Source organism: Canis lupus, chromosome 30, assembly GCF_003254725.2.
Source record: "Canis lupus dingo isolate Sandy chromosome 30, ASM325472v2, whole genome shotgun sequence".
NCBI classification, from domain to species: domain Eukaryota; kingdom Metazoa; phylum Chordata; class Mammalia; order Carnivora; family Canidae; genus Canis; species Canis lupus.
The window spans coordinates 18,464,107-18,491,272 of NC_064272.1; the positions used below are offsets into that span (position 1 = coordinate 18,464,107).

General features: G+C 35.6%; 1 protein-coding gene across 8 annotated transcripts in view; it reads right to left on the bottom strand.

Annotated features, from left to right (window-relative positions):
* Window positions 1-27,166, bottom strand: part of ATOSA (atos homolog A) — a 121,045-nt gene that overhangs the window by 34,947 nt on the left and 58,932 nt on the right. The window contains exon 1 of one of the 8 annotated variants that reach the window (XM_049104241.1): window positions 26,981-27,146. The exons of the other annotated variants lie outside the window; for them this stretch is intronic. Coding sequence (XP_048960198.1) covers window positions 26,981-27,017 — 37 coding nt within the window. The 5' untranslated portion in view covers window positions 27,018-27,146. Of the gene's footprint in view, window positions 1-26,980; window positions 27,147-27,166 lie in introns of those variants that run through there. 8 annotated transcript variants of the gene reach the window in all.

Genomic DNA, 27,166 nt, shown 5'->3' on the forward strand with positions numbered 1-27,166 from the left:
TAGACATTTGACTTACAGGAACTAGTATTTTGAAAATTTTATATACATACAAAAACTTAAGATAATTGTGAACAAATCCAACATAAGATATTCACTTAATCATTCTTAGGTATTTTAAGTTTAATAGTATTTTTTTTTAAGATTTTAATTTATTTATTTAAGAGAGAGAGGGAGAGCACAAGCAGGGGCAGCAGCAGAGTGAGCACTAGAGGGAGAGGGAGAAGCAGACTCCTAGCTCAGCAGGGAGCCCAATGTAGGGCTCGATCCTAGGCCTCTGGGGATCATGATCTGAACTGAAGGTAGACACTTAACCGGCTGAGCCAGCCAGGTACCCCAAGTTTAATAGTATTTTATAGAGCACTTTGAACTTTTTGAAACAGAATCTAAATAGTGTTTTTTTAAAAAGTTATTTATTTATTTGATACAGAGATAAAGAGAGCACAATTGGGGACAGAGGTAGAGGAAGAAGCAGGTTGCCTGCTGAGGGACTTGATCCCAGGAGGCTGGCTTGATCATGACCTGAGCCTATGCTTAACCGACTAAGCTACTCAGGCACCCCAGGATCTAAATAATGTTAAAAGCTGAATATTTCTAGTTTCTAGACTAAAAATTACCTTTAAAAATTCTGAAATGTGAGGTATGACAGGCCTTGTGTACCCAGAACTCAGGCCACACTTAGTTTCTTTTTTTTTTTTTTCACACTTAGTTTCAATGTTCTCTAAGTTAATTACAGCCAAGTAATAAAATAAGTAGTAACCGTTTTTCCATCTTTGCAAATATTGCATAATATAAAACAGCAATAACTTACCAAATTGAATTTACCATAGTCATTTACTATAGCAATTAATAATAAAATGTTTTATAGTTTTTAAAAACACTATGATACATTATAGCAAAACCTTAAAAAGGCATACATTTTATATCATTTAAACTGCTCAGATTATATTAAATAGATTAAAAGCCTATATGACCAAAAAAATGGCCTTTATTAGCATTTACATATCTTCCATTAAAATAAAATTTTTTAAAGATTTTATCTATAAAAAAAAGATTTTATTTATTTATTCATGAGAGAGAGAGAGAGAGAGAGGCAGAGACACAGGCAGGAGAAGCAGGCTCCATGCAGGGAGCCCGATGTGGGACTCGATCTCAGGACTCCAGGATCACACCCTGGGCTGAAGGCGGCGCTAAACTGCTGAGCCACCCGGGCTGCCCTCCATTAAAATAATTTTAACTAAAAATGCTACAAAGGCATAAAATAAAATAAACAACTTTTTATAGTAATAAAACAATTAGCAAATTCATAAAAAGCTCAATGTAATTTGTGCAACTTTGTGTTGGCTTTTCCCCTCCAATTGTTAATAAAGATATTTTCTAGGCCACAAAAGAGTAGAGTTCATCAGAGGCTAAGGAAGGTAAAACTTTTATACCATACAACTCTGAAAGGCAATTCTCTTCCCTGAGGACTATAATGGGCAGTCATAACAGATATTTCCTTTCCTTCTTCAATTGCAATTTCCAATTACACAAAGCCTCTAGCTTATAAGTGCCATCTATATTCCCCTCCTGGCTCCTTACTAACTTCACTGTAGTCATTTGTGAGGAGATAAGGGTATTTTTAAGAAACAAACAGAATAAGATAATTAAGATTTGGAATCAAAATACAGAGGAAAAAATAAGAGGAAAGGAATAAAAGGAAACAAAATATATGAGGTGGAAATAACAAGAAAAATAAGAAGGGAGAAAATCTAAAAGAAGAATAAGGAAAACAGTAAGAGTAGAGCTAGAGGAAATTGAACAAATAAAGGGGGAGAAAACTTCTAAGGAAAGCCAATACTCTGTTTCCTAATTGTTCCTCAGACTCTTTTCCCAAACTCCCATCTTTCAAATACTCCAAAGTGGATAAATTGTGGTATATGCATAACAGGACACAATATAACAGTGGACATAAAGTCAAGAACGAGTGATACCTACCAAGTTATAGAAGACTATAACTAGGATGAGTCTATTTACATAAAAGTTTAAAATACAAGTAAAATTAAACAAGATACCTGGCGATTACATACAAATGTGATAAAAGTATAAAGAAGTACAAGGGAATAATTAACACAAAATTCAAAACAGTGGATATTTCAAGTATGAATGGTGGAGCTATAGATGAACAAGGCACACAGTTATCATCACATAAGAGACTGATGAGCTTGTATAGTCACTATGTGAGAAATTGTAACATACATACTCTTTATGTACTCTTTGTACTTAGAAGCAGGCTCCTCGCAGGGAGCCCGATGTAGAACTCAATCCCGGATCCCGGGATCATGCCCTGAGCCAAAGGCAGATGCCCAACCACTGAGCCACCCAGGTATCCCAAAAAATTTCTAATTTTATATGGAAAACTGACATGTGGGAATTCCGCACTATTGTGAGACAGCACTATGTAGTGAAAACTAAGCTGGGATTGGGGTGCCTGGGTGGCTCAGTCAGTTAAGCATCTGACTCTTATAATATCAGCTCAGGTCTTCATCTTAGGGTCATGAGTTCAAGCTCCACATTGGCCTCCATGATGGGTGTGGAACCTACTTTAAAGAAAAAACAAAAACTGGGATTCATATTATCTACATTCTCCCATTATTAACTTCTTTTGTTCTAAGTTTCTTTGACTTTTGTCAGACTACACTACTTCTAAAAAACTCTGCCAGCTTCAGGATTCTTGATGAAAATATTAAGGTGAAGAATCACAGTATAAAAGAAAGGGGAAAAATACTCAATTTCTAGTACTGTTTAACTTTCTATACTATAAAAAGCTGATAAATGCAAATGATAGGACAAATATTTAAACCTAAATTTTGATATATATTATTTCTAGAATAAATTTTACCTCTTTCATGTAACAACCATGCTTTCAAGCAAGACTTATTTTGCATTGAACACCAAAACTGAAAGCTATAACTAATGAAAAGTTCAAAGATTTCCTTGTCATTTGGACAAGTAACTAAAATGTTCTAAAATATAATGCCATCCCAAGTAATTGCATGGCTCACATTTTCTTATGAAACTGAAGAGGCAGCCCTTTGCTTTCAAATTAGCACAATATTTACTTTTGGGGTAAGTAAACATCACTAACTATACAATAGAGCTAGTCTATGCTACAACGAAGTTGTACAACTACCACTCACTTCCTTAGGGTGTTGTTTGCATCTTGTGAGGTAGTCTTCTAGAAGTCACGGGCCTTCATGTTTGTGACAGAACTTAAATCACTTCTATTAGCCAAACTGATTCTCCTTACAAATTATATCATTTAGTGTTTTATATTGTTACCACCTGTCTACCTCCTGAAAACTCCACAATGGCAGGGATTTTGATCAGTTCTGTTGACTGATAATAGACTCAATACCCAAGGACTATGACTAGCACATAAAAGGCACTAAAAAATATTTGTAAATATATTATTTAATTCTCACTTTGAAGAAGCTAATTATAAAAATCAATACCATACCCAGCCAAGGACCATGTTAGTATTTCTTAAATAACATTCCCTTAATTATAAGAAGTTAGCTGTATGGGCAGCCCCGGTGGCGCAGCGGTTTAGTGCCGCCTGCAGCCCAGGGTGTGATCTGGAGACTCTGGATCGAGTCCCACGTCAGGCTCTCTGCATGGAGCCTGCTTCTCCCTCTGCCTGTGTCTCTGCCTCTCTCTCTGCATCTCTATGAATAAATAAATAAAATCTTAAAAAAAAAAAAAAGAAGTTAGCTGTATATCCATTGGTTAAAAATCTTTAAAGCAAAAAGACCAACTCGATCTGAATTTTAGTTCACAAAGTGCTCAAAAGGTACAGTGCTTCAATTTAGTAAGCATAAAATACTGACTGTAACTTAAGCAAGTAGTTTTCATAATTTTTTTTTAAGATTTTATTTATTCATGAGAGACAGAGAGAGAGAGAGGCAGACACACAGGCAGAGGGAGAAGCAGGCTCCATGCAGGGAGCCCAATGTGGGACTCGATCCCGGGACTCCAGGATCATGCCCTGAGCTGAAGGCAGACGCTCAACCACTGAGCCACCCAGGCATCCCTCATAATTATTTCTCTAGTATCTAAGAGAGGATTTATTGTTTGGTAACTATATTGCTCATATCACTTCTTCTGTTAGTTTTACATAAATGATCTTAAAGATTAATTCTGCTAAGGGTTAAATAAGATGCCAAAATTATAACTCATTTTATTTTTAATGATTGTTGAGAGAGAGAGAAAGAGAGAACACGCACGCATGTGAGGGGAGGAGCAGAGGGAGAGGAGGAAAATCCCACCTCCACACTGAGCATGTAGCCTGATGCAGAACTTGATCCCACAACCCTGAGATCACGACCTGAGCTGAAATCAAGAGTTGGACACTCAACGGACTGAGCTACCCAGGTGCCCATATAACTCATTTTCAACCTGAAATATTAAAATTTGATATTCTTTCAATAGCACTGTGATGGTCCTGTAACTGTGGCCTAACTGGAAGAAAAAAATAAGCTTTATGTTCAAGTAGATGCAAGTTCAAATACTGAGTGACTGTAGGCAAGCTGAACTAATAATTCTAATTTCTAGGAAAAAAAAAAAAAGAGACTGCCCTTGATTTGGCATACTTTGCTATGGCAGGAACTGAGATTACATTTCAATTATTATTTAACATTAAACAGCAAACTCAGTGTTAGTTGACAAATATTTAAAAACCCACTATAGGGGCACCTGGGTAGCTCAGTTAGGCATCTGCCTTTCAGCTCGGGTCATGATCCCAGGATCCTGGGATTGAGCCCCACATTGCGCTTCCTGCTCCACAGGAAGCCTGCTTCTGCCTCTTCCTCTGCCATTTCCCCTGCTGATGCTCTCTGGCCTATCTCCATGTCAAATAAATAAACAAAATCTTTTTTAAAAAATTAATAAAATAAAATAAAACCCCACTACAAATGAATGCATTCCTCCTTAAAGTCAGAAGACAAAAAAAAAAAAAAACACACACACAAAAAAAAAAAAAGTCAGAAGACATATCTGGTGAAGTTTTCATATAAAGGATCAGAATATAAATCAAGAAATCATTTAAAAGAAAGAAAGAAAAATTATTGGTTTCATGGGGTATTTCCTTTATAACATATTTGATTCAATGAAACATAAACTCCTCCTAACTTCAGAAATGAAATGAAATTATATACAACACAACTGATGGTCAAAGTAAAAATTAAAATTCATGTAAAGGTTTAAAAACAAAATTGACTTTTTTTTTTTTTTTTAAGAGTTTATTTATTGGAGACAGAGAGAGAGCACAGAAGCAGGAGGGAGGGGCAGAGGAGGAGGGTGAGAAGCAGGCTCTTCACTGAGCAGGGACCCTGCTGTGGGACTTAATCCCAGGACCCTGGGATCATGACCTGAGCCGAAGACAGATGCTTACCCAACTGAGCCACCCAGGTGCCCCCCAAATTGATCTTTAATAAAATAACTATTTCATAACCGTAGTAGGTAAAACATTCACTGTAGAATTTGAAATTCAAAATTTTACCATTTTCACAAAGATAGCAAGATCCAGTGAGTCCAATCCTGGGCAAATTCAGGCATGTTACTTAATTTCTTCATTTATAAAATGGTAAGCCTAAGTGTTAGGGGAAAAAGAACTTTTTACTAGGTTGGGCCTCTGTACACAAGGAAAGCAGGACTTTAGTACAAATCTGATCTTCCCACCAGTGGATATACTGAAAGGGAAACAGCTAATGTCTATTCACCCATTTTACAAATTCTTTCACCAGGCAGATGAGGTGGCTAGGCTGACTGGTTTGATTTTGGTAGTCATTGGGCTATTTCCAATCACAATGGAGTAATAGGGACCTGATTTACCCATACACCCCGAATCACACAAAATACACAAAACAATTGTTTTCAGACCCTACACAAAAGACAGTATAGGACCGTGTTCTCTGAGAGAGAAATAAACAGGTGAGCCCTACAACTGCCCATCCTTACTGTCTCAAGTAAGGTTTCAAGCTGAAGTGTAGAAGAAGGGAAGCCAGACAGAGCCTAAGAGTCTCCCTGAAGAGAGGACAAAAAAATTAGGGGGAAGGGAAGTCCCCTTAGCAATTACAGTAACTATCCTACCACTTTATACAATTGTGATGATCTGAAGTGAGGTATGTCAAACACTGAATCATTAAATTACTCTCACTCAGAATGAAAAAACAGAAAACTTCTGTTCTATGGTATAACTACTTAATAAAGTCAAGGGAAAGGCAAATGGAGAAAATTGAGAGAAGAGTGAGAAATAAAGGGAAAACAAAAATAAAGATGATAAAAACATTTAGAATTCACTAAGTCCAATATTATATCCTACTCCTCCCTACCACTCATGCTCCTCCAATGCCAAATTTGCTCCTCCTTCTTGAGTTCTCCATATAGTCTAACATTTCCCATATTTAATTGGCCAAGCAAAAAACTTGGTAATTGAGTCCTATAAATTATACTTCCTAAAGTAGCTCTAGCCACTTTCTTCCTCCGTCTATGACCTCTGTCAAAATTATTAAGGCCATGCATGATCTCTTATATGGATATTACAACGCCTCTGTGACTGATCTCCCTGCATCTAGTCTCTTACCTTTCCCATCCAGCCCCATCTCCCTTCTTAGAATTCTATCTGAAATATAAATGTGATTATGTTGGCCTAAATCTCTGTAATGGTTCTGTTATTTACAATTTAAAGCCCAAACTATATTAAGTAAGAACCAGTTTAAAAACTACATAATAGAGGCACAGGTGAAACATCCTAACTTCCTCAGGCAGATATTTCTTATTATATGTATTGGTATTAAAACTACTAAGCAGTGATACTCTTGAATAGCTCATTCATTTCTGTACCTTTTATATCAGGATTTTCTATATAAACAATTATGTCACTACAAATAGAATTTTGCTTCTTTCTTTCCAGGCTTTATGCCAATTTTTCTTTCATTATGGCAAAGGCTAGGTAAACAATATGGTATAGAAGTGAGGGGAACTAGGTGGCTCAGTCAGTTGAGCATCTGACTCTTGATTTTTGGCTCAGGTCATGATCGCAGGGTTGTGAGACTGAGCCCTGAATTGGGCTCTGTGCTCAGTGGGGAATCTGCTTGAGGATTTTCTCTCTCTCTCTCTCTCTCTCTCTCTCTCTCTCCCCTTCTCCCTCTGCCCATCCTCACCCCCATCCCATGGGTACGCGCTCTCTCTCTCTCCCTAAAATAAGTAAATCTTTTTAAAAAAAATAATAAAAGAAGTGGCTAGAGTGCATATCTTCTTTCTGATGTTAGCAAAAAAGTATTCAATATTTCACCACTAAATGTGATATTAGGTATAGATTTTTCATAGATGTCCTTTATCAGGTTGAAAAGGCTTATAATAAAGTCATTTTGATTTTATAAATAAGCATGTAAAATAAATCCCTCAAAGAAATGCCATCTTTTACTTAATTTAGAATGCTCCATGAATGCAAAAGAAATTTTTTATGAAGCAAACAACTGTTTGGACAAGAACTGCCAAAAAATATCATTTTTCAATGTATATTACTTACTTTTAGTTAAAAAAAAATAACCATGTTAAAAAATATTTACCTCCTATAAAATGCCAGAAAAAAAATATTCTTATTCACCAAGAGTGAACTCTAATGTAAACTATGGACTTTGGGTGATGATAATATGTCAATATAGGTTCATCTATTATAATAAATATACCACTGTGGCATGTGGTATGAAATGTGGATAGTGGGAGAGCTTGTATATCTGTGGGGACAAGGCATATACGGGAACTTTGTATTTTGTGCTGGTTTATTGTAAAACTAAAACTATTCTAATCAAATAAAGTTTATTAATTAAAAAAAATTACCCATTATAAAATGCTAGAAAAATATTATTTTTTACTTTTTCATTAAGAAAATAAAAATGAGAAATGAAAATAATACATTCACTTATCCCAAAATTGTACTTAAGATGTTTCCCTCTGGAAGCATGAATTACAAAGAATAAAAACAAAAATTATAGAGGGCAACTTCACAAGCAGAAATGATAAGTATCAAAGTTCAGATGAGTCTTTACTGTCCTAGAACAACAACAACAAAATAGCCTCTACACAAACTTATATTAACATAGTTTATATTTACATTAAACATTTTAATGCCTGGTAGGTATGCACATACTTAAGAAGTCTTCAGGGCCTGGATAAAAGAGGTTACTGGAGGAAGGGAGAAATGTTGCCTCTGTAACATTGTTATTGGATTTGCATCACAAGTAAAAAGTTGTTATGTGACTGAAGGAAGGATAGTTCTTATAATAACTGACATTCTGAAGTCTACTGACAATAACCTTGTTACTCATATAATCTCTAGTGCTGAGTTTCTTGGACAAAATTGCCCTGGATTAGGCTATTTAGTATCTATATTAAATTCTATATTTTGAGAATATGCCAGAATAAGAGTCCCCAAGGAGTACAATATGTTGTACAACTATTGCTTTCAACATTCTGTAAATACAGGAGTCTGGAAAATACGAATTTAATGCCAGCTGGATTTCTGTTTATAAAAGCACTTGTCTATAGAAAATAGCTGGAAAACAGTTTATTCCATTTATACTGAAGGAAAGATTGCTGTACACTGCTCTCTGGTCTGTGGTTGGGGATCTACCACGCAGTTTTAACACCAATAGTTATAATTACACCTGATAGTTCTTAAGCTCTTACCATAGTGCCTATATACTTATGAAGTTTTACCTTACTTTATTTTTACAACAATACTAATAATACATTGTTTTACCTCCAAAAATAGGCTGATAATATATTGGTCATCTTGGGTAACAATCACTATTGTCAATTTATCAAAACTAAAATATCAATTTTTTAAGATATCAATTTTAAGACAGAACTATTTTATCTTTCACTAAAAAAGAAAAAAATTTGCTAATTAAACTACAATGCACCATCAGGTACAAGAAACAAACTGATTTCAAAGATTTTGAATGTAGAAAGTGTGCACACTTAAAATCAACCAAATAACTAAAATTACCAGTTTTATCAGATTGATTTAAATGCAATATATATACTTTTTAAGATTATATTTATTTATTCATGAAAGACACAGAGAGAGAGAGAGAGAGAGAGAGAGAGAGGCAGAGACACAGGCAGAGGGAGAAGCAGGCTCCATGCAGGGAGCCCGATGTGGGACTTGATCCCAGGACCCCAGGACCAGGCCCTGGGCTGAAGGTGGCACTAAACTGCTGAGCCAACCGGGCTGCCCTAAATGCAATATATTTTAATAACCCTGAAAACAAATAACTAATTGAATGCTTTCTCAGCCTCTTTCGAAAAGAAATCCAGTCTTTTAAGACAGAAATAATTTATCCAACAAACTTCAATTTGTTCAATTTCAGTTTTTTCCCCCTCAATTCAGAAGGGGGAAAAAAGACACAACTATTGTGCAGGTGTTCATACAAACTGCATTCATACTTTATGCTTACTTAAAATTTTTTTTTTAATTATTTTAGAGAGAGTGTGTGCACACACAAGAGGCAGAGGGAGAGAGAATCTCAGGCAGACTCCAAGCTTAGTGAAGAACTCAACAGGGGCCTTGATCCTACGACCCTGAGATCATGACCTATGCCAAAATGCAGTGTCAGATGCTTAACTAACTGAGCCACTCAGGCACCCCAATGTTTATATATTTCTTTGTGGTTTTTTTTTTTTTGGCTTATATATTTCTAATCAAAATAAAAATACTTCCATCAAAATATGTGTTTAATAATGATTGGTTAGGGATCCCTGGGTGGCGCAGCGGTTTGGCGCCTGCCTTTGGCTTAGGGCGTGATCCTGGAGACCCGGGATCGAGTCCCACGTTGGGCTCCTGGTGCATGGAGCCTGCTTCTCCCTCTGCCTGTGTCTCTGCCTCTCTCTGTGTGTGACTATCATAAAAAAGATAATAATAATAATGATTGGTTAAAGTAAATCTTTAGTGTAATAATGGGGTAAAAAGACTGGATAGTTCTAGTTTTATGGTTAACAGACAATTTGAGTCCTGGTTCTGCTGTTAATAACTATGTAGTCAAGGAAACCTATTTAGTCTTTCTAAACTTCACTTTCCTGAAAAAATGGAGGTAATATCTATCTTACAGTATCACCAATTTCCTGAGGTAACAGTATGTTCTTTAGAATACAGTATCTAGCACAGAATAAACACCATTATGTAATACATAGTTCTACTGATCCTTAATAAGCCAAAGTGCCTGAGAAATTTTCAACAGTCTAGAATCTTGTGGTTTTGAATCCTAGCAGCACATTGAACAAACTGGAGAGTTTTAAAACCAAACAACAGTAACAATAATAAAACAGAAACAAAACTCATGTATCCATTCAATACTAGGTGTTATTTTAAAAGCTCCCTAGGCAATTCTAATGTGCAATGAGGACTGAAAACTACTACTCTAGTTGGAAGCTTAATATCACACAAAGGAAGGAAATGAAGATATTAGTCAAGGGGGCCCAAATAGAGAAAGTCGGGGTGGTACTAGCAAAGCAGAGACACACTTTAATTTATGAACACTGGAGTTGTGTTTTCAGTTATAACCATGAATTTGCATATATCCGTCTGTAATAACTGAGGTAGAGGTGGTTCTCATATGGGATTCTGTGGACATTCTGGGGGCCTGACATCTCTCTCCAAGTTTAACATGTGATTTAGTTTCAGTGAAAACCTCCAAAAATAAGCACAAACTTATTCTGAATCATCTGAGTGGCTAATGATAATTAAAGATTGCCTTATAATTTCAGTTTTTAATTTTTTTTTATTTTTAAAGATTTTATTTGTTTATTCATGAGAGACACAGAGAGAAAGGCAGAGATATAGGCAGAGGGAGAAGCAGGCTCCCTGCAGGGAACTGATGTGGGACTCGATTCCAGGACCAGAGGATCATGGTATGGGCCAAAGGCAAGATGCTCAACCTTTGAGCCACCCAGGTGTCCCAATTTCAGTTTCACATTCATATTTACAACTATAACTTACATTTACAGTTTTGCTAGTCTTTAAATATCATGACTTTAATAGCTCTGGGCTCATTAATAATAATAAAAACAGATGATGCTTTTATATTGTGAGCACAATGTCTCTGTGGCCTATGGTAACAACAAAAATTGACAGAGGGTTATACAACAAGCAGATAGCAAGGTACATACTCAACTCAAAAGATTTGGCCTATAATACCAAGTACTATATCCACATTTTGACTTAAGTTTGTAATATATCATAATCATTTAAAGTGTATTGGTTCTACAGGTTTGCTTTTAGTTTAGTTGTTTGTTTTTCTTTGTAGGATTTTATTTATTTGAGAGAGAAAGAGCACAAGTAGGGGTAGTGGCAGACAGAGAGAGAGGTAGTAGCCAGCTCCATACTGAGCAAGGAGCCTGATGTGGGGCTGCATCCCAGCATCCCGGGATAATGACCCTAGCAGAAGGCAGACACTAAACTGAATGAGCCACCCAGGGATCCCCCTGCTTTTAAGATTTTATTTATTTATTCATGAGAGACACACAGTAGAGAGAGAGACACACACAGGCAGACGGAGAAGCAGGCTACCCATGGGGAGCTCCTCCATGGGGAGCCCGATGTGGGACTCAATCCCAGGACTCCGGGATCATGCCCACATCAGGCTCCTTGCAGGAAGCCTGCTTCTCCCTCTGACTGTGTCTCTACCTCTCTCTCTGTGTCTCTCATGAATAAATAAATAAAATCTTTAAAAAAATTAATAAAAGTAAATAAACTGTTTTTGTTTTATAGTTGTATGAGAGCTATAAGAATAAGGAAATTGTACCAAGTTCATTTTTTTACATTGTAGTAAAAAATAACATGTCAGCTGACTCAAAAAAAAATTTTTTTACTCAAACATTTGTGGGGAGTCTTGGGAGAGAAACTAAATGTATTCAAATCTCAATTCCATTTTGTAATGGGGAGCCTTTAAACTTTTTATAACAAATCCTTTTTTTTATATATAACAAATCTTTAAGATCTCTCTCTATTATCTTGAAGTTAGCAAAAAATCACAAATATCCTTTCTTAAACACATGAAAGAGATCCTAAAACTGAGAAAAGTTCCATCACTAAAGTGATTTTTCTTAACCTGCATCTTAAAGTCCATCTCAAAGTCAAGTTTACATAGATTTTTTAATATTGTAGGCCTAAGAGTTTTAGAATCATTTTAATTGAAGTCAATGCAGCACATTGTTTACATTGTAATTTTTCTGAGTCATTAATACTTTCATGTAGCTCATCTCAATTATTTTCACAAATTCTCTGATGAAACATTAAAGAATGATCAGAAAAAGTCTAGACAGATTATGTGACCATCACAAAATATACAAAAAATCTCTAGAAATAACATATCTTAGTACTTACTTCCCTAGTCTTCGCTCATTGCCGGTACTGGGTCAAATGTAGATCTAACCACCAATTTTTTTTCAACTCTTTTTGGTTAACAATAGAAACAAAGTTCTCACGACACTGGGGTGACTCAGTGGTTGAGTGTCTGCTTCATCTCAGGGCATGATCCTGGAGTCCTTGGATGGAGTCCCACAACAGGCTCCCCTCAAGGGGCCACCCTCTCTCTCTGCCTATGTCTCTGCCTCTCTCTCTGTCCCTCATGAATAAATGAATAAAATCTTAAAAACAAAAAAACCCCACAAAGTTCTCCCAGGTAAAGTCTCTGTAATAATGTCTTTAAGATCTAGAAATGGGCTAATCCTAAATGTCATTATTATATTTGATTATAATTTGAAACCATTAAAAATAGTGTAGTACTTAAAAAACAAAAAAGTCTACTTTTTCACAATTTTACTACTTTTAATAAGAAAATTTTAAGTGATTATACTACTAAATGTGATAGTTAAACTTTTAAACATTGCTGATATGAACACAGAAAGCTGTTACGATGTAGCAAGTAAAAAAAAGGTTGTTGCAGAACACTGCATATAAAAATGCATAACACTGATATACAGCTGATCTTAATTATTTACAGAAAACCCCAAAACATACCAAACTACTTTTTATAGTTAATTCTGGGGGTGTGAGACAGAATTATGGAAAGTCATTTACTTTCTATGATTATGGTTGCCCAATTTAGCAAATAAAAATACAGGATGCTGGTTAAAATTGAATTTCAATATAGAACATATTTACAAAAAAAATATCCATTTATCTGAAAATCAAATTTAACTGGGCATCCCATATTTTGTTAGAAATGTGACTGAATAAGTCTGTTATAGATGGGTACTGTCTGAATTTATATGCTTATAATGTTGCAGGAAGTCAGAAAGGAAAGAATATCCACATTACTAGCTCTGGAGATGGAAGAAGAGACCATGAGCCAAGGAACATGGGAGGCCCTGAGAAGTTCCAAGAGTTAAGGAGACAGATTTTCTGCTAGGGCCTCCGAAAGGAACACAGTCCTTTGGACTCATTTTCAACTTCTGAACTACAGACTTGCAAGACTAGAAATTTGTGTTAAGACATAAAGGTGTAAATTACAGCAGCAATATGATTCTAATACAAGTATCATCTCATATGTATATTTCAAGGTCTTATTCCCAGATTCTGGCTCAGGTAGCTTGCATATTTAACAAGAAAGCTCTATATGCCTCTGATGCAGGTGATCTCTGAAACACACCTTGAAAAACAGCACATCAGATCATATATCAAAATAAATACCTTGCAAAAAAGAGGCACATGTAAACTATGAAGGCACACTTCAGAGATAGTGCAGGTTTAGTTCCAGACCATCACAATAAGGCAAATATCCCAATAAAGTAAGTCAACTAAACTTTTGGGCTTCTCAGAAGTTATGTTTATACCATACTGTAGTCTGTTAAGTGTGTAACAGGTTTACATCTAAAAAAGCAGTGTATACACCTTAATTTAAGAAAACTTTATTAAGGGATCCCTGTGTGGCGCAGCGGTTTGGTGCCTGCCTTTGGCCCAGGGCGCAATCCTGGAGACCCGGGATTGAATCCCACGTCGGGCTCCCGGTGCATGGAGCCTGCTTCTCCCTCTGCCTATGTCTCTCTCTCTCTCTCTCTCTCTCTCTCTGTGTGACTATCATAAATAAATAAAAATTAAAAAAAAAAAAAAAGAAAACTTCATTAAGATGTCGGGGTGGCTCAGTTGGTTAAGCATTTGCCTTTGGCTCAGGTCATGATCCCAGGGTACTGGAATGGAGCCCCTCCATTGGGCTCCCTGCTCAGCAAGGAATCTGATTCTCCTTCTCCCTTTGCCCCTCCCTCTCCACTCATGCTCTGTTTCTCACTTTCTCTCAAATAAATACATAAAATCTTTTAAAATGAATAAATAAGGGTGCCTGGGGCACTCAGTCAGTTAAGCATCTGCCTTCAGCTCATGTCCGATCCCAGGGCCTTGTGATCCAGCCCTGCATTGGGCTCTCTGCTCCACAGGGAGCCTGCTTCTCCCTCTCCCTCTGCCTGCTGTTCCCCCACTTGTGCTTTCTCTACCTGTCAAATAAATAAATACAATCTTTAAAAATACATAAATGAATGAATAAATGAATAAAATAAAAAATACTTTATTGGTAAAAAGTGCTAACCATCACCTGAGTTTTTAGGGAGTTCATCTTTTTGATACTGGAGGGTCTTGCCTCAATGTTAGTGACTGTTGACTGGGGTGTAACTGATGTTGGAGGGCTCTGGCAATTTCTTAAAAATAAGACAATGAACTTTGCCACATCAATAGACTCTTTCCTTTATGAGCAATTTCTCTATAGCACATGATTCTGTTCGATAACATTTTACCCATAGTACTTCTTTTTAAATGAGAGTCAATCTTTTACTAAGCTCATGCTGTATTCTAAATCTTCTGTTGTCATTTCAATAATCTTCCACAAAAATAGATTCCATCTCAAGAAACTACTTTGCTCATCCATAGGAAGCAACTCTTCATGGAAGTTTTATCATGAGATTATAGCAATTTAAATATGATAATAATGAAAAAGTTTGATATATTGCGGGAAAATTACCAAAATATGCCATAGAAATGAAGTGAATAAATACTATTGGAAAGATGGCACCAAGAGACTTGCTCAATGCAAGATTGCCACAAACCTTCAGTTTGTAAAAAAACACAATTATCTGCAAAGCTCATTAAAGTGAAGCACAATGAGGTATGCCTATAATTTTAATATGGAAACTAGTAGAATATTCAACATGTACTTATTTGACCTGTGGAATGAGAACTTTCTCAGCTTGGAAATAGAAAAATATACACAAATGAAAGCAATGTCATATTAAACTGTACAAAACCCAAATAATCTTGAAAAAAAAATACAAGTGGAAATGTTTCTCTAGTATGTTTACAAAGTGTTCTTATTTCTGTTGCATTATTCTATATGCTATTTTAATTAAGCTATTGTTATTTCAAAAATTAAATGAAAAGAGAAAAAGAATTCACATGTGAAATAAAAAGAATAAACACAAAGAATGTTTAATCTCTCCAGAAAGGAAGTTTAATTAAAAAAAATAAAAATTAAAATCATACTGAAAATCCATGTTATAGTTGCGATAATAGGAAACTTTAGAGGCACCTGGGTGGCTCAGTCAGTTGAGCATCTGACTTTGACTCAGGTTGTGATCTCAGGGTCATGGGACAGAGCCTGGTATGGGGCTCCTTGCTCAGCAGGGAGTCTGCTTGTCCCTCTGCCCCTCCCCCTACTTGTGGCTCACCCTCCCAGGTAAATAAAATATTTTTTTTAAAAATAGGAAAGTTAGGGATGCCTGGGTGGCTCAGTGGTTTAGCGCCTGCCTTTGGCCCGGGGCGTGATCCTGGAGTTCTGGGATCAAGTCCCACATCAGGCTCCCTGCATGGAGCCTGTTTCTCCCTCTGTGTTTCTACCTCTCTTTGTGTGTGTCTCTCATGAATAAACAAATAAAATCTTTAAGAAAAAAATAAATATATAAATAAATAAATAAATAAATAAATGAAAGTTAAAAAAATTTTTTTAATTTTCCTATAGAAAATAGTGAGTGATGTCAACATGATAAAATATCCTATAGCTATTAAAATAATTGTATGAAAAAAATAAATAAAATAAAATAAAATAAAATAATTGTATGATATAGGAAAATGTATAAAGTCCATTAAGTTTAATAGCAACATATAAAATTTTATATTTATAATTTTTAATAATTTATAAACTTATACAAAGATGATCCGTATCGATGACAATATAAACAATTTTAAAAACTAAAAATTTTTAATATTTTACTTCTTAAATAAGAGCAATTTAGAAAAAGAGTATCACCTATCTTTTACTTTCACTATCATTTTGGAAAAGAAAAGGCATTTAATAATAAAAGTTGGAAAGCATAGGGGCACCTGTGTGGCTCAGTGGTTGAGCATCTGCATTTGGGTCAGGTCATGATCCTGGGGTCCTGGGATCAAGTCCTGCACTGGGCTCCCCAGAGGGAGCCTGCTTCTCCCCCTGCCTATGTCTCTGCCTCTCTTCTATGTCTCTCATGAATAAATAAAATTTTTAAAAACAAATTGGAAAGCATAATCACAGAAAAGGACAGTCCCCTTGAGAAAGGCTGTCATCTTGCCACAAACAAAGGAAAAGCTAATGCTAGACCAGTATGGGTCTAAGGACAGTCTTTGGGAACCCCCATCATAAGGTACTAAGCTGAAAGCTATCTGACTTCAGTGCCTGTGTTAATAGTAACCAAGAGCCCAGCTAACGAGGTCCTTCCCCTCCCTCTCCACTGCTTCTACCTCAATCAGTCCCAGAAGCTTATCTATTATTTGAGGGAACAATGATGGAAAGGGTAGAGACCAGGTTTCACAAAAGTGGAAAATGGCCAATTCTTAAAAAGGGAGCAAGAGACCAGAAGTCTATGAGAAGGATAGTTTGCCAGAAAAAAAAAAAAATGAGGTGATGTAATAGCACCAAGAAAGAATACCCACCAGCTCTTCTAGTGATTCAACCAGTTGAAGCAGGCAGACAATGCCACCCTTGTAACCATTTATTTGTTCAAATGGATTCATTCATTAACCTCTGCGCAAATGTGGGGAGATCAGTTATTTAGAATGGATATTTACAGTTTAATTGTAAATGTCTTTTGTAAGGATATCACCTCAGTATAAGGTTTGTGAGAAACAATACTCTCTTCTAATTTTTTTCCTCAAAGGCAGTTTCATATTGTTCTATTTCCTCTTTAAAATGGTTAACTCTGCCAAAGGCACTATTCTTTGATAAAGATAATGATCAAGCAGTAGGATTTAATGCTAATGTAATGCTTTTAATTAATGTTTTATTGGATGACTCTGTGGTCATTATCATCAACTTCAGTCAGGCAAGTATAGAATATTTCCTAGAATCAGATTAAACTGGTTTTAGTTCCGCCAATTCACATGCAATTAGAACTATAATCAATTGAACATAGCTATTATGATCAAGCAATTATTTGTTGTTGTATTTTTCCAAAATCATCTGTTTTGAAAATAGACTTACTCATCTCCTTGCACTCCACATTTAACTTATATCTTTCCCCTAAATTTTGGCATCTAAATAACAGAGCTTAATAACATTTATACTTGTAAAGGATCTTGAAATTCACAGATCTCTCAGTAAAACAAAAACCTAATAAAAAAAAAATATTACAGCAACTTGCAGAAAGCATGAAAAAAATCCATGTACTAGAAGCCAGAAGACCTGGATTCTAATTTCAGCTTTGTAATAAACTAGCTCCAAGACCCTGGAAAAGGTCAATTAAACTCTGTGACCCTCAGCAAACTATAAAATCAAGGTGTGTGAAACTAGGTGTCTCCTTCCAACTTAATATCTGACCCTACTTGTGTCCATTTTTCAAATTATAAAACACTATCTCATTTATTGTTAGTACCACTTTGGCCACAAGCACAAACTGATCCTGGTACATATATTCAACCACAAACTAAAAACAGTCATGGGGTTGCTAGCTAGTGAGATCACAAATCTTGTCCCAAGGCCAGCTATTTTTGCCTTTTGTGACTTGAAATCTTAGAATCACCTACACCTTTGTCTTGTTCACAATAAACAGTCAGTGATAAGGCATCACTTCTTCTATTAACAATCTCCCATAACTGATACCTCACCATTCCCAGTTTGGTTGGTGCATCGGATGCATAAAGGAGAATAATGAGAGATGAGGTGAAAAAGAACCCTATCTACCTTTTTTCATCTCTCATTACTACCTTTATGCATCCAACGCCCTGGCCAAACTGATCTACTCATTCTCTCTTAGAGTCACCACAAGATATCCCACCCTCTGCATTTCAATGGATCACTTAGAATTCCTCCTGTTTCCAGCACTGCCCCCTCATGCAGGCCTCACAGCCCTACCTCAGTTATTTTAATCCTTCCCTCCAGCAATGCATCTATATTCTTAAAGCCACATCATAGAAAAACCTTGTGGTAAAGAGGTGATGCATCCGTCTGTGCATCAGGAGAGCACTCCAACTCTCTTAACATTCCTACTGTTTCCTGATCTTCAGACACCTAATTATCAATAATTCTCCCAAATTATAACTAGTGCCTCAAAAATCACAATTTTTTTGAAAACTGCATATTAAAGATTAAAATCTCACCATTTATGTAAGCCTTTTAAAACACTCTTTGGCAGACTTAAAATTTTCTTCATAAAAGTCTTAAATTTCTCTATTGAGTTCATCCAAGATTAGATTTGTTTGTAGTTCTTATGCATGGGATTTTTCTCATTACATTTTTTCCCACTGATTATATTTTCTAACATAATTTCTACTCATATGGGGTAAAAAATTTAACTTTACCACTTAATCAAAATTCTACAGATTAGGGTGCCTGGCTGGCTCAGCTGGCAGAGCATGTGACTCTTAATCTCAAGGTAGTAAATTCAAGCCCCATTCACAGAAAAAGTTCCACAGGTAAAAATTTAGGACAAAAGGTGGAGAGAGGAGTTAAATAGGTGAAGAGCTTATGGTAATGTCCAGAATTGTTGAATCACATATTATATACTTGAAACTAATATAACACTGTATGTTAATTATATGGGAATAATAATGAAAGAAAGAATGAGGGGCACCTGGGTGACTTTAATAGGTTAAGCATCTGACTCTTGATTTCAACTCAGGTCCTGGAATCAAGCCCCAGGTCAGGCTCAGGGCTCAGTGGAGAATCTGAAGATTGTTTCCTGGGATACTTGGGTGGCTCAAGTTGCGGGCCTGCCTTCAGCTCAGGGCCTGATCCTGGAGTCCTGGGATCAAGTCCCACATGGGGCTTCCTGCATGGAGCCTGGTTCTCCCTCTGTCTACGTCTCTGCCTCTCTCTCTGTGTGTCTCTCATGAACAAATAAAATCTTCAAAAAAAAAAAAAAAGAAGATTCTCTCCTTTTCCCTCTGATCCTCCCCCTGCTCATACTCCCTCTCTTTCATATAAATAATCTTTAAAAATAAATAAATATGGTAAAAAAATAATGAGATGATCTCTATTTAAGTTTAAATACATAATTCATCATTGGGTCTTACCCATCTCATTTGATTCCATTATACTTTTCCAGGGCTTTTTATTCTTTTGTAAGAGTTCATTGCACCTTACGCTTTTCCCTTCCTAAAACTTAACACAAATAAAATTAATTATTTTTTTTTTTTTTTTTAACACAAATAAAATTAAATCAGAATTTGTGTCTCTCCTCTAACCCATTAAACTCCACAAGAACAAGTTAGTCCTGTTGCCCAGCCTAGCTGTTTGGCATGAACAAGCACTAGAACATTTGTTCTATTATATGGTCAATGTTCCATTATATCTTGTTTTCTTCTTATTTCAGCTTATTTCTGATTAAAGTGATAAAAGCTTGCTATTACCTTTCAGATAATTATTTTATTCTCTTGGGTTTAATATTTTAATTGCCAACTGGTTTTCTATTTTTTTCAAATTTGAAAATTCAAAGTTGGAAATAAAATTCTACAAATATATCACCTGAAACATTGTGCTAAACCTAGTTAGAATCTCCTTAACTTTGCTTCCTAAAGCAGGTCTTAATTTAGTCAAGAGGGACTAAATTTTGTACTGAAAAAGTTTTGTACTGAAAATGTTTTGTTGGTTTTCATGCCTTTTATGGGTATAATTCTTTTTAAATTTTTTAAAGTAAAAATTTTTAGGTAAACTCTATTCCCAACATGGGACTCAAAATCATGACCCCCAAGATCAAGAGTTGCTCTACCTACTGAGTTGGCCAGGCACCCCAATTTAATTCTCTTAACTGAACAAGGAAACATTTGCTTTCAAAACAATGAAGTTAGATTAGGTAATCACTAAATCTCTAGTCTAGGGCAAAAAACATTTAAACTGTCAAAAATAAGGAAAGAGAGAGAGAGAGCACTTTCTGAGTTCTAATTCCCTTACTGATTATTGGAATTTTGTCCCTTTTCCAGGAATTAATAGAATTCATCATAATAATCTACTGGCTGTTTATATGATAAACTGGGGGCAGCTTAAGCTCCAGAAAAGAAAGTTAAATTTTAAGAAATCTTGAAGACTGGCTACAAGATAAGAATTGAAAAAGAAGTATCTACCTCTCAAAAACATCAGTGAAATCTAGTTCTTCTCTCAAAGGCAATGGGGAGCTCAAGTTGTTGTGCTACCCTCAAGAAGAGGATAGTCTGATAGAGATGCTAGGTATGTCTAATTCATGGTGATGTGATAAATAATAACAGGAGTAGAGTAGGGTACCATGAGAATACTTAGGAAGAAACTCAATCTTGGAAATCAAAGAAAGCTCCCAGAAGACTTGATATTTAAAGTGTAAGAATTAAAACTAGTTGGTGTTATTGAGGAAATTTCCATTTGTCTTGCTTCTTTTAAGTCCAGGTTGCCAGAATTGTGCTTTAAGCCATGCCATCATGGATGCACAGGCACAAACTTAGAGTTATACAAATTTTATTCATTTCCTTTAACTGCACTAACCCTATTTAATTTCTCTGTGTTCTGCATAAACTGTTAGACCTAATTCTTCATCACTGTTCCAGAGTCCAAAAAATCCTCAACTGGCAAATATTGTCCTCTTCCTTGTCCTTTGTGGGAATATTTCTAATTATATGGTATTATCACTCCATACCTCAGAAAAGAATCATGGGAAAAAAGCTGAGAAAATGGTGTCAGAGAAGGAAACAAAGTACCATCTCTCAGAACCACAAATTCCAGATTTCCCTGTACACTCAGATGACCCTGTGCTAAAAAGGCAAAAAAAAATTTTAAATTAACACCTTTATTCTCTAAAACCAAGGTATGTTCAACAGCTTTATTAATCTAAGAGAATTTATGAACTTTAAATATTTTCCTCAAAATCAAATGTGAATATGCATAGATGTGGAGTTTTTTCCTAGTAAGGGGATTCACAGTTTTCAGCAGATTCGCAAAAGTCAGTACCCCAAACTGAGAAACACTGACATAGAGCAATCTCTCTTTTGTTCTTTTTTCTGATTTCTGTGTGGGTTTTTTTTGAGAAAAGCGATTAAAGTAAGTATGTTTTACACTCCTCCCACACACAGCCAAATACACCAATGCAATGGAATTAGGTAAAACCAGGATACTTATTTCTAAAATGGTTCTCCTATCCTTTTTGTCAGTTGCAAAATAATCTCTGGACCCAAAGCAGAAGCTAGCTAGTTGGGTAGTACTACTGAACATATTAACAGTGATAAAATGCAATACATTTGGAAAATATGGTCTTTTCTTTACACTTGTTTATTCTCTAATTCTCCATAAGCTAAACAGTATCTTCAGCAAGTTGGAGAGCTAATCAAGAGAAGTTTATATAGGGATGCCTGGGTGGCTCAGCAGTTGAGCGTCTGCCTTTGTTTCAGGGGGTGACCCCAGGGTCCCGGGATCGAGTCCTACATTGGGCTCCTTGCATGGAGCCCGCTTCTCCTCTGCCTATATCTCTGCCTCTCTCTCTCTGTGTCTCTCATGAGTAAACAAATAAAATCTTAAAAACAAAAACACACGTTTATATAAGAATCACAAAATCTTAGCACTTGATGAAAATATGAAAACCAGGATGGGAATTCAGATTATCTCTCTCTCCTAAAAGAATGTTAAATTATGACCATTCAAAGCAATGAAAAATCTGTAGTCAGTTGAAATTTTGTGTACTTATTAAATTGACTAAAGACCATTTTCTGAACATACTGTCTTGGAAATTTGAGTTTACAAGGTCACCCTTAGCCTAATTCTAGCTGAGGGATTCAAAAGAAAAATCAGAAACAAGTTACTTCCCAGGAAACAAATCCCTAATGCATTTAGCAACTCTAGTCAGTCAGCTCAGCATTTGTGGATACTTATGTGCACATGCATGCACATGTACACACACACACACACACACACACACACACACAAGTTAACACTACATCAAACAGAATACTTTTTTGGTCTTTCCTTCTTTACTTACCTTTCTATTTTACCCATTATTTCCTTCTATTATCTTTCTCCAAAAATGTAGTCATGTACTTCTCTATGAACCCAATGCCCTTTCTTCTGCCCAAATTCCATTTATTTCTATGACTCCCTAGATCATGAAGTATTAGAAAACTGAGAAACCTAGAATTCTATCAACATATGTGAAATTCAGGGGGAAGTCTGAAAAACTACACTTAAAATTCTCAGAACTCAAATATGTACAATAATTTAAAAGACTTTATTATAAAATCTCACGTTTTTGAATGTTAACTCAGTGCCACTAACCTAAGTAGTTTCCTTACATTGTTTCATTTAAATTCCACAATTAGATCTCTTTATGTTAATTGAAACTACTGCTCAAAGAGATGAAATCATGCCCTATATTGCTAACTAATAATAAATCAGGGGTGCCTGGGTGGTTCAGTAGGTTAAGTGTCTGACTATTTTGGCTCAGGTCATGATCTCAGGGTTGTGGGATGTAGTCCCTTGACAGGCTCTACGATCACTGTCGAGTCTGCTTATCTTTCTCCCTCTAATCCTTCCCCTGCTCTCTCTCTCCCCTTTAAGTAAACAAACAAGCAAACAAATAAATAAAGCTTTTAAAAAATAAATCACACAGGATAAGCCACCCCAAATTTGAACCTCTCCGCAAAAAATCTCAAAATATTAAGAAATTAGAAATCAATATTTAGCAATAAAATGTTAAATAACAGAGACATATATAACTGATTGGGAGTTCCCTTTCATACTCAGGATGACAAGAAGCTTCAAGCAAAATCTCAGGCCCAACTACGTATAAACCTTATTTTTTCGAAGCCATTTCGACAAGTTTATCATAAAGCTTATAATTCAAATCCTTTGATGTTCAGAAGTCTTTGAATAAAATTGAGAAGACTAGCAAAGAAGGAACAAGAAGCTATCTCTAGTTTCTCAATTAATGGTCATCATGCTACCACTTTTAACTTAGCCTCATCACAAAGGATTATATAATCAGACTCAAGCAATATTGCAAATGACTAAATTTTTAAAACCTAGATCTTTGATTTTAGATATAGCAACATCTAGAGATCAAAAATATTAATAAGATTTACTATATTCTTGCAAAAGTAACAGAGTATATGCAACAGCATGTCGCTAAATGAAAATGCCTGACAAAAACGTTGTCATGACTAAACTTCCTACTCAGATATGACATCAAACCTTTTTGGGATTCAGAATATGAAAAAATAATGAAATCTGCAAGAAGGAGGCAAAAAAGGGGGGGGACAATAAACAAAACTGTATCATATAGCATTCAAGCACACATATTGGAATCAAACATTTGGAATATTACTTAAAGTAAGAATGATTTAAAAAAAAAAAGATGGGATCCCTGGGTGGCGCAGCGGTTTGGCGCCTGCCTTTGGCCCAGGGCATGATCCTGGAGACCCGGGATCGAATCCCACGTCAGGCTCCCGGTGCGTGGAGCCTGCTTCTCCCTCTGCCTGTGTCTCTGCCTCTCTCTCTTTGTGACTATCATAAATAAAAATTAAAAAAAAAAAAAAAAAAGATTTCACAGAAGATTTGGAGAAAAAAGAAAAACTCAGATTTTCACCCCTTCCTGAGGTTTTAAGTTACAGAATTTTTTTGAACTGCACATGAAACACTATTTACATATTATTGCTTGGTGATTCCAAAATAAACAAAAATAACTTTATTTAAAATAAAATCAAGGGATCCCTGGGTGGCTCAGCGGTTTGGCGCCTGCCTTTGGCCTGGGGTGTGATCCTGGAGTCCTGGGATCGAGTCCCACATTGGGCTCCCTGCACGGAACCTGCTTCTCCCTCTGCCTGTGTGTCTGTCTGTCTGTCTCTCTCTCATTAATAAATAAATAAAATCTTAAAATAAAATAAAATAAAATAAAATAAAATAAAATCAGTTATATCAGTTATTGCACCTGATAAATATTAGTAAGTGGACAAGAGAAAAAAGAAATCACTATTTTCAGGAACTGAACTATTTTTCTACCTTACAAGTACATAAAAGTATAACCAATTTAAAGATCTGAAATAGGGATCCCTGGGTGGCGCAGCGGTTTGGCGCCTGCCTTTGGCCCAGGGCGCGATCCTGGAGACCCGGGATCGAATCCCACGTCGGGCTCCTGGTGCATGGAGCCTGCTTCTCCCTCTGCCTATGTCTCTGCCTCTCTCTCTCTCTCTCTCTCTCTGTGACTATCATAAATAAATAAAAAAAAATTTTTAAAATAAAAATAAAAAAATAAAGATCTGAAATAGAGTAAGACAATAAAAATTATATTGTCAAATAATAAATTCAAAAAGTTGAATGTTACTGTATTTGACCAGACAATAAACATCAACTATTACCCTGAGGTTTTGATACTAGACAGGAACTTTCAGATGTTCCAGTATAAAAAACATCTTTAGGTACTCAGCCCAAGAACAAAACCTGAAATTCTGCCAAGACTATTCCTCCTGCAACACAATGGCAAAGCTTTTATGTGACACACCAGTAGGCTAAACTTTCTTGCCAATATCATGTTCCTTCATCTTTTGCAGCATATGAATAAAACTAGCCTGCTCTTGGGAAGTCTATTAATTCTCAAGAAAGAATCAAGAGGAAAAAATAGCAAATTAATTAAAGCAAAATTTCAGTTTTTGTGGTTCCATATTTCAAAATAAAATTAAAGATTGATGAGAAAGATAGCTCAAGAAAACAGAAACACCTACAATGGTTCCCATGTGGTTAGAGTTATATTTAATGAACTTGAGTCCTATCATCCTCTGCCTCTCAACCCCTGTCCTCTCACAGATCTTCTTTTGCACATGAGTTCTTTATACTGGGGAGGCCATCAAGGTCAAAGAATAGCTCCCTTTATTTTGCTATATAATTTTTCTTAAGGTTTTATTTAAGTAATCTCTACACCTAACGTGGGGCTCAAACTCATGACTCTGAGATCAAGAGTCACATGTTCTTCTAACTGAGCCAGCCAAGTGTCCCTATTATGCTACATTTTTTTATGATAACTCCTATCAAGTTCATGTTTTTTGGCTAAACCTAACATGAAAAAACTAAGAAATGCCAGAGTCTTATTTTAAAGTTTAGTAACAAGCATGTTCATGTGAAATACTATTAATGTTTATGGACAATTTATTTTATAAATTTGCATCTATTATCTGAAGCCTTTAACTTAACACAAATATATGTATCAATAAAAATGATTAGTGATGGGCACCAAAGCATGAGATATCTTTTGAGTTCTCTCCAAAGAAAAGAAATATCCCTCCTCAAATCATGCTAACATTGCCTGCTAAGCCTACTTAATGACAGGTACTTCTTGAAAAGAACAAAACAAATCCCTATAGAAATGAGAAATAAAGCTCTAATTTTAATTTTAAATGTATATTATTCATCAGACATAAATCACTGAGTGAATTAAAAAGCCATTTACAACCAGGTGAAAATGAATAAGCAAAAGAAAATTATTCATCAATGGCAATATGCTATTAGCCTTCTGTCCTGCTTTAATTAATTTAAAAGAATCATTAGCTAAATCAATTATGTAAACTCTATGTGAGACTATGTAAAAAACTTTAAAGATATTTTAAAACTTCCGTATCAGTTGGATAAACTGGTTTTTCCAGGTCCCATAAAACCAAATTGTAACCCATATTCTGTTCAATTATAAAAAAATATTTAATTACTGAGGTTCAATTTAGTAAGATTTTACTATATTTGCAGTTTTCAGACAAGTATAGAATTCTTACATTTAAGAGGCTTACTCTAATTTTATAATACTATCTTAACTATTTGTGGTAATGCTGTCTTAAATATCCTTTATTTTTCCACTTTCCATTTGCACATTTAATAGAACATGACACTGACTTTGCGGTTAGATTAAACTACCATCCTTTATCTGAACTGCACAGAACTAGTCTACAGATCAAATAATTACAGACTGTACAATCTGAAGTAGCATCTTTAGAAATCCTTTATAAAAAAGATAGCACATAAATGTCTTAAACTATGCCAAAATTCTAAGCTAAATTCTGACAATGTCAAATTCAGAAACCATGAAATCAATTAAAAATATGTAACTTATTTTATAAATACATTCTCTTTAACAGCTTTCATTTAAAAAAAAAAAATACCCCCTGCTCCCAAATAACGATTAATGCTTCTGGCTAACCCCCATTCTCTTCCCTGTATTCTCATTTTTACCACATTTTCCCTCTATCATTGTATTTTGGCTTCTTTTCTTCCTACTCATTGTTCAGAGCAGCATTTTAATAATCTTTTAAAGCAAGGCTGTTCAAAGAAAATATGAAGCTAAAGAAAATTCCCTAAGTTCAAGGTTTTTCAGTGAGATCATCTTTCTAGACCTATTTATTAAAAAAATCTATGCAAAGCAAACCCCACCACTGGTAAACAGCTACAGAAAATTGGAAGTTTAAAAATAAAGCCGTTAAAAACACTTCATTACACACCTTCTCTGTGAAGCCCTTTGTTTCCACTGAAAACCATACTGGAATCCTTGTATAAAAGAAGTTGCCTTCTGGCTGTCAATAGCTACACAGTCACTAACTGAGGGATCCAGATGTCTGCAGTGGTTAAAACAAATGTTCAGCGGTGGGTGCTGATTCCGCTTCCCTCTGTGTAAGGTTTTCCACAAA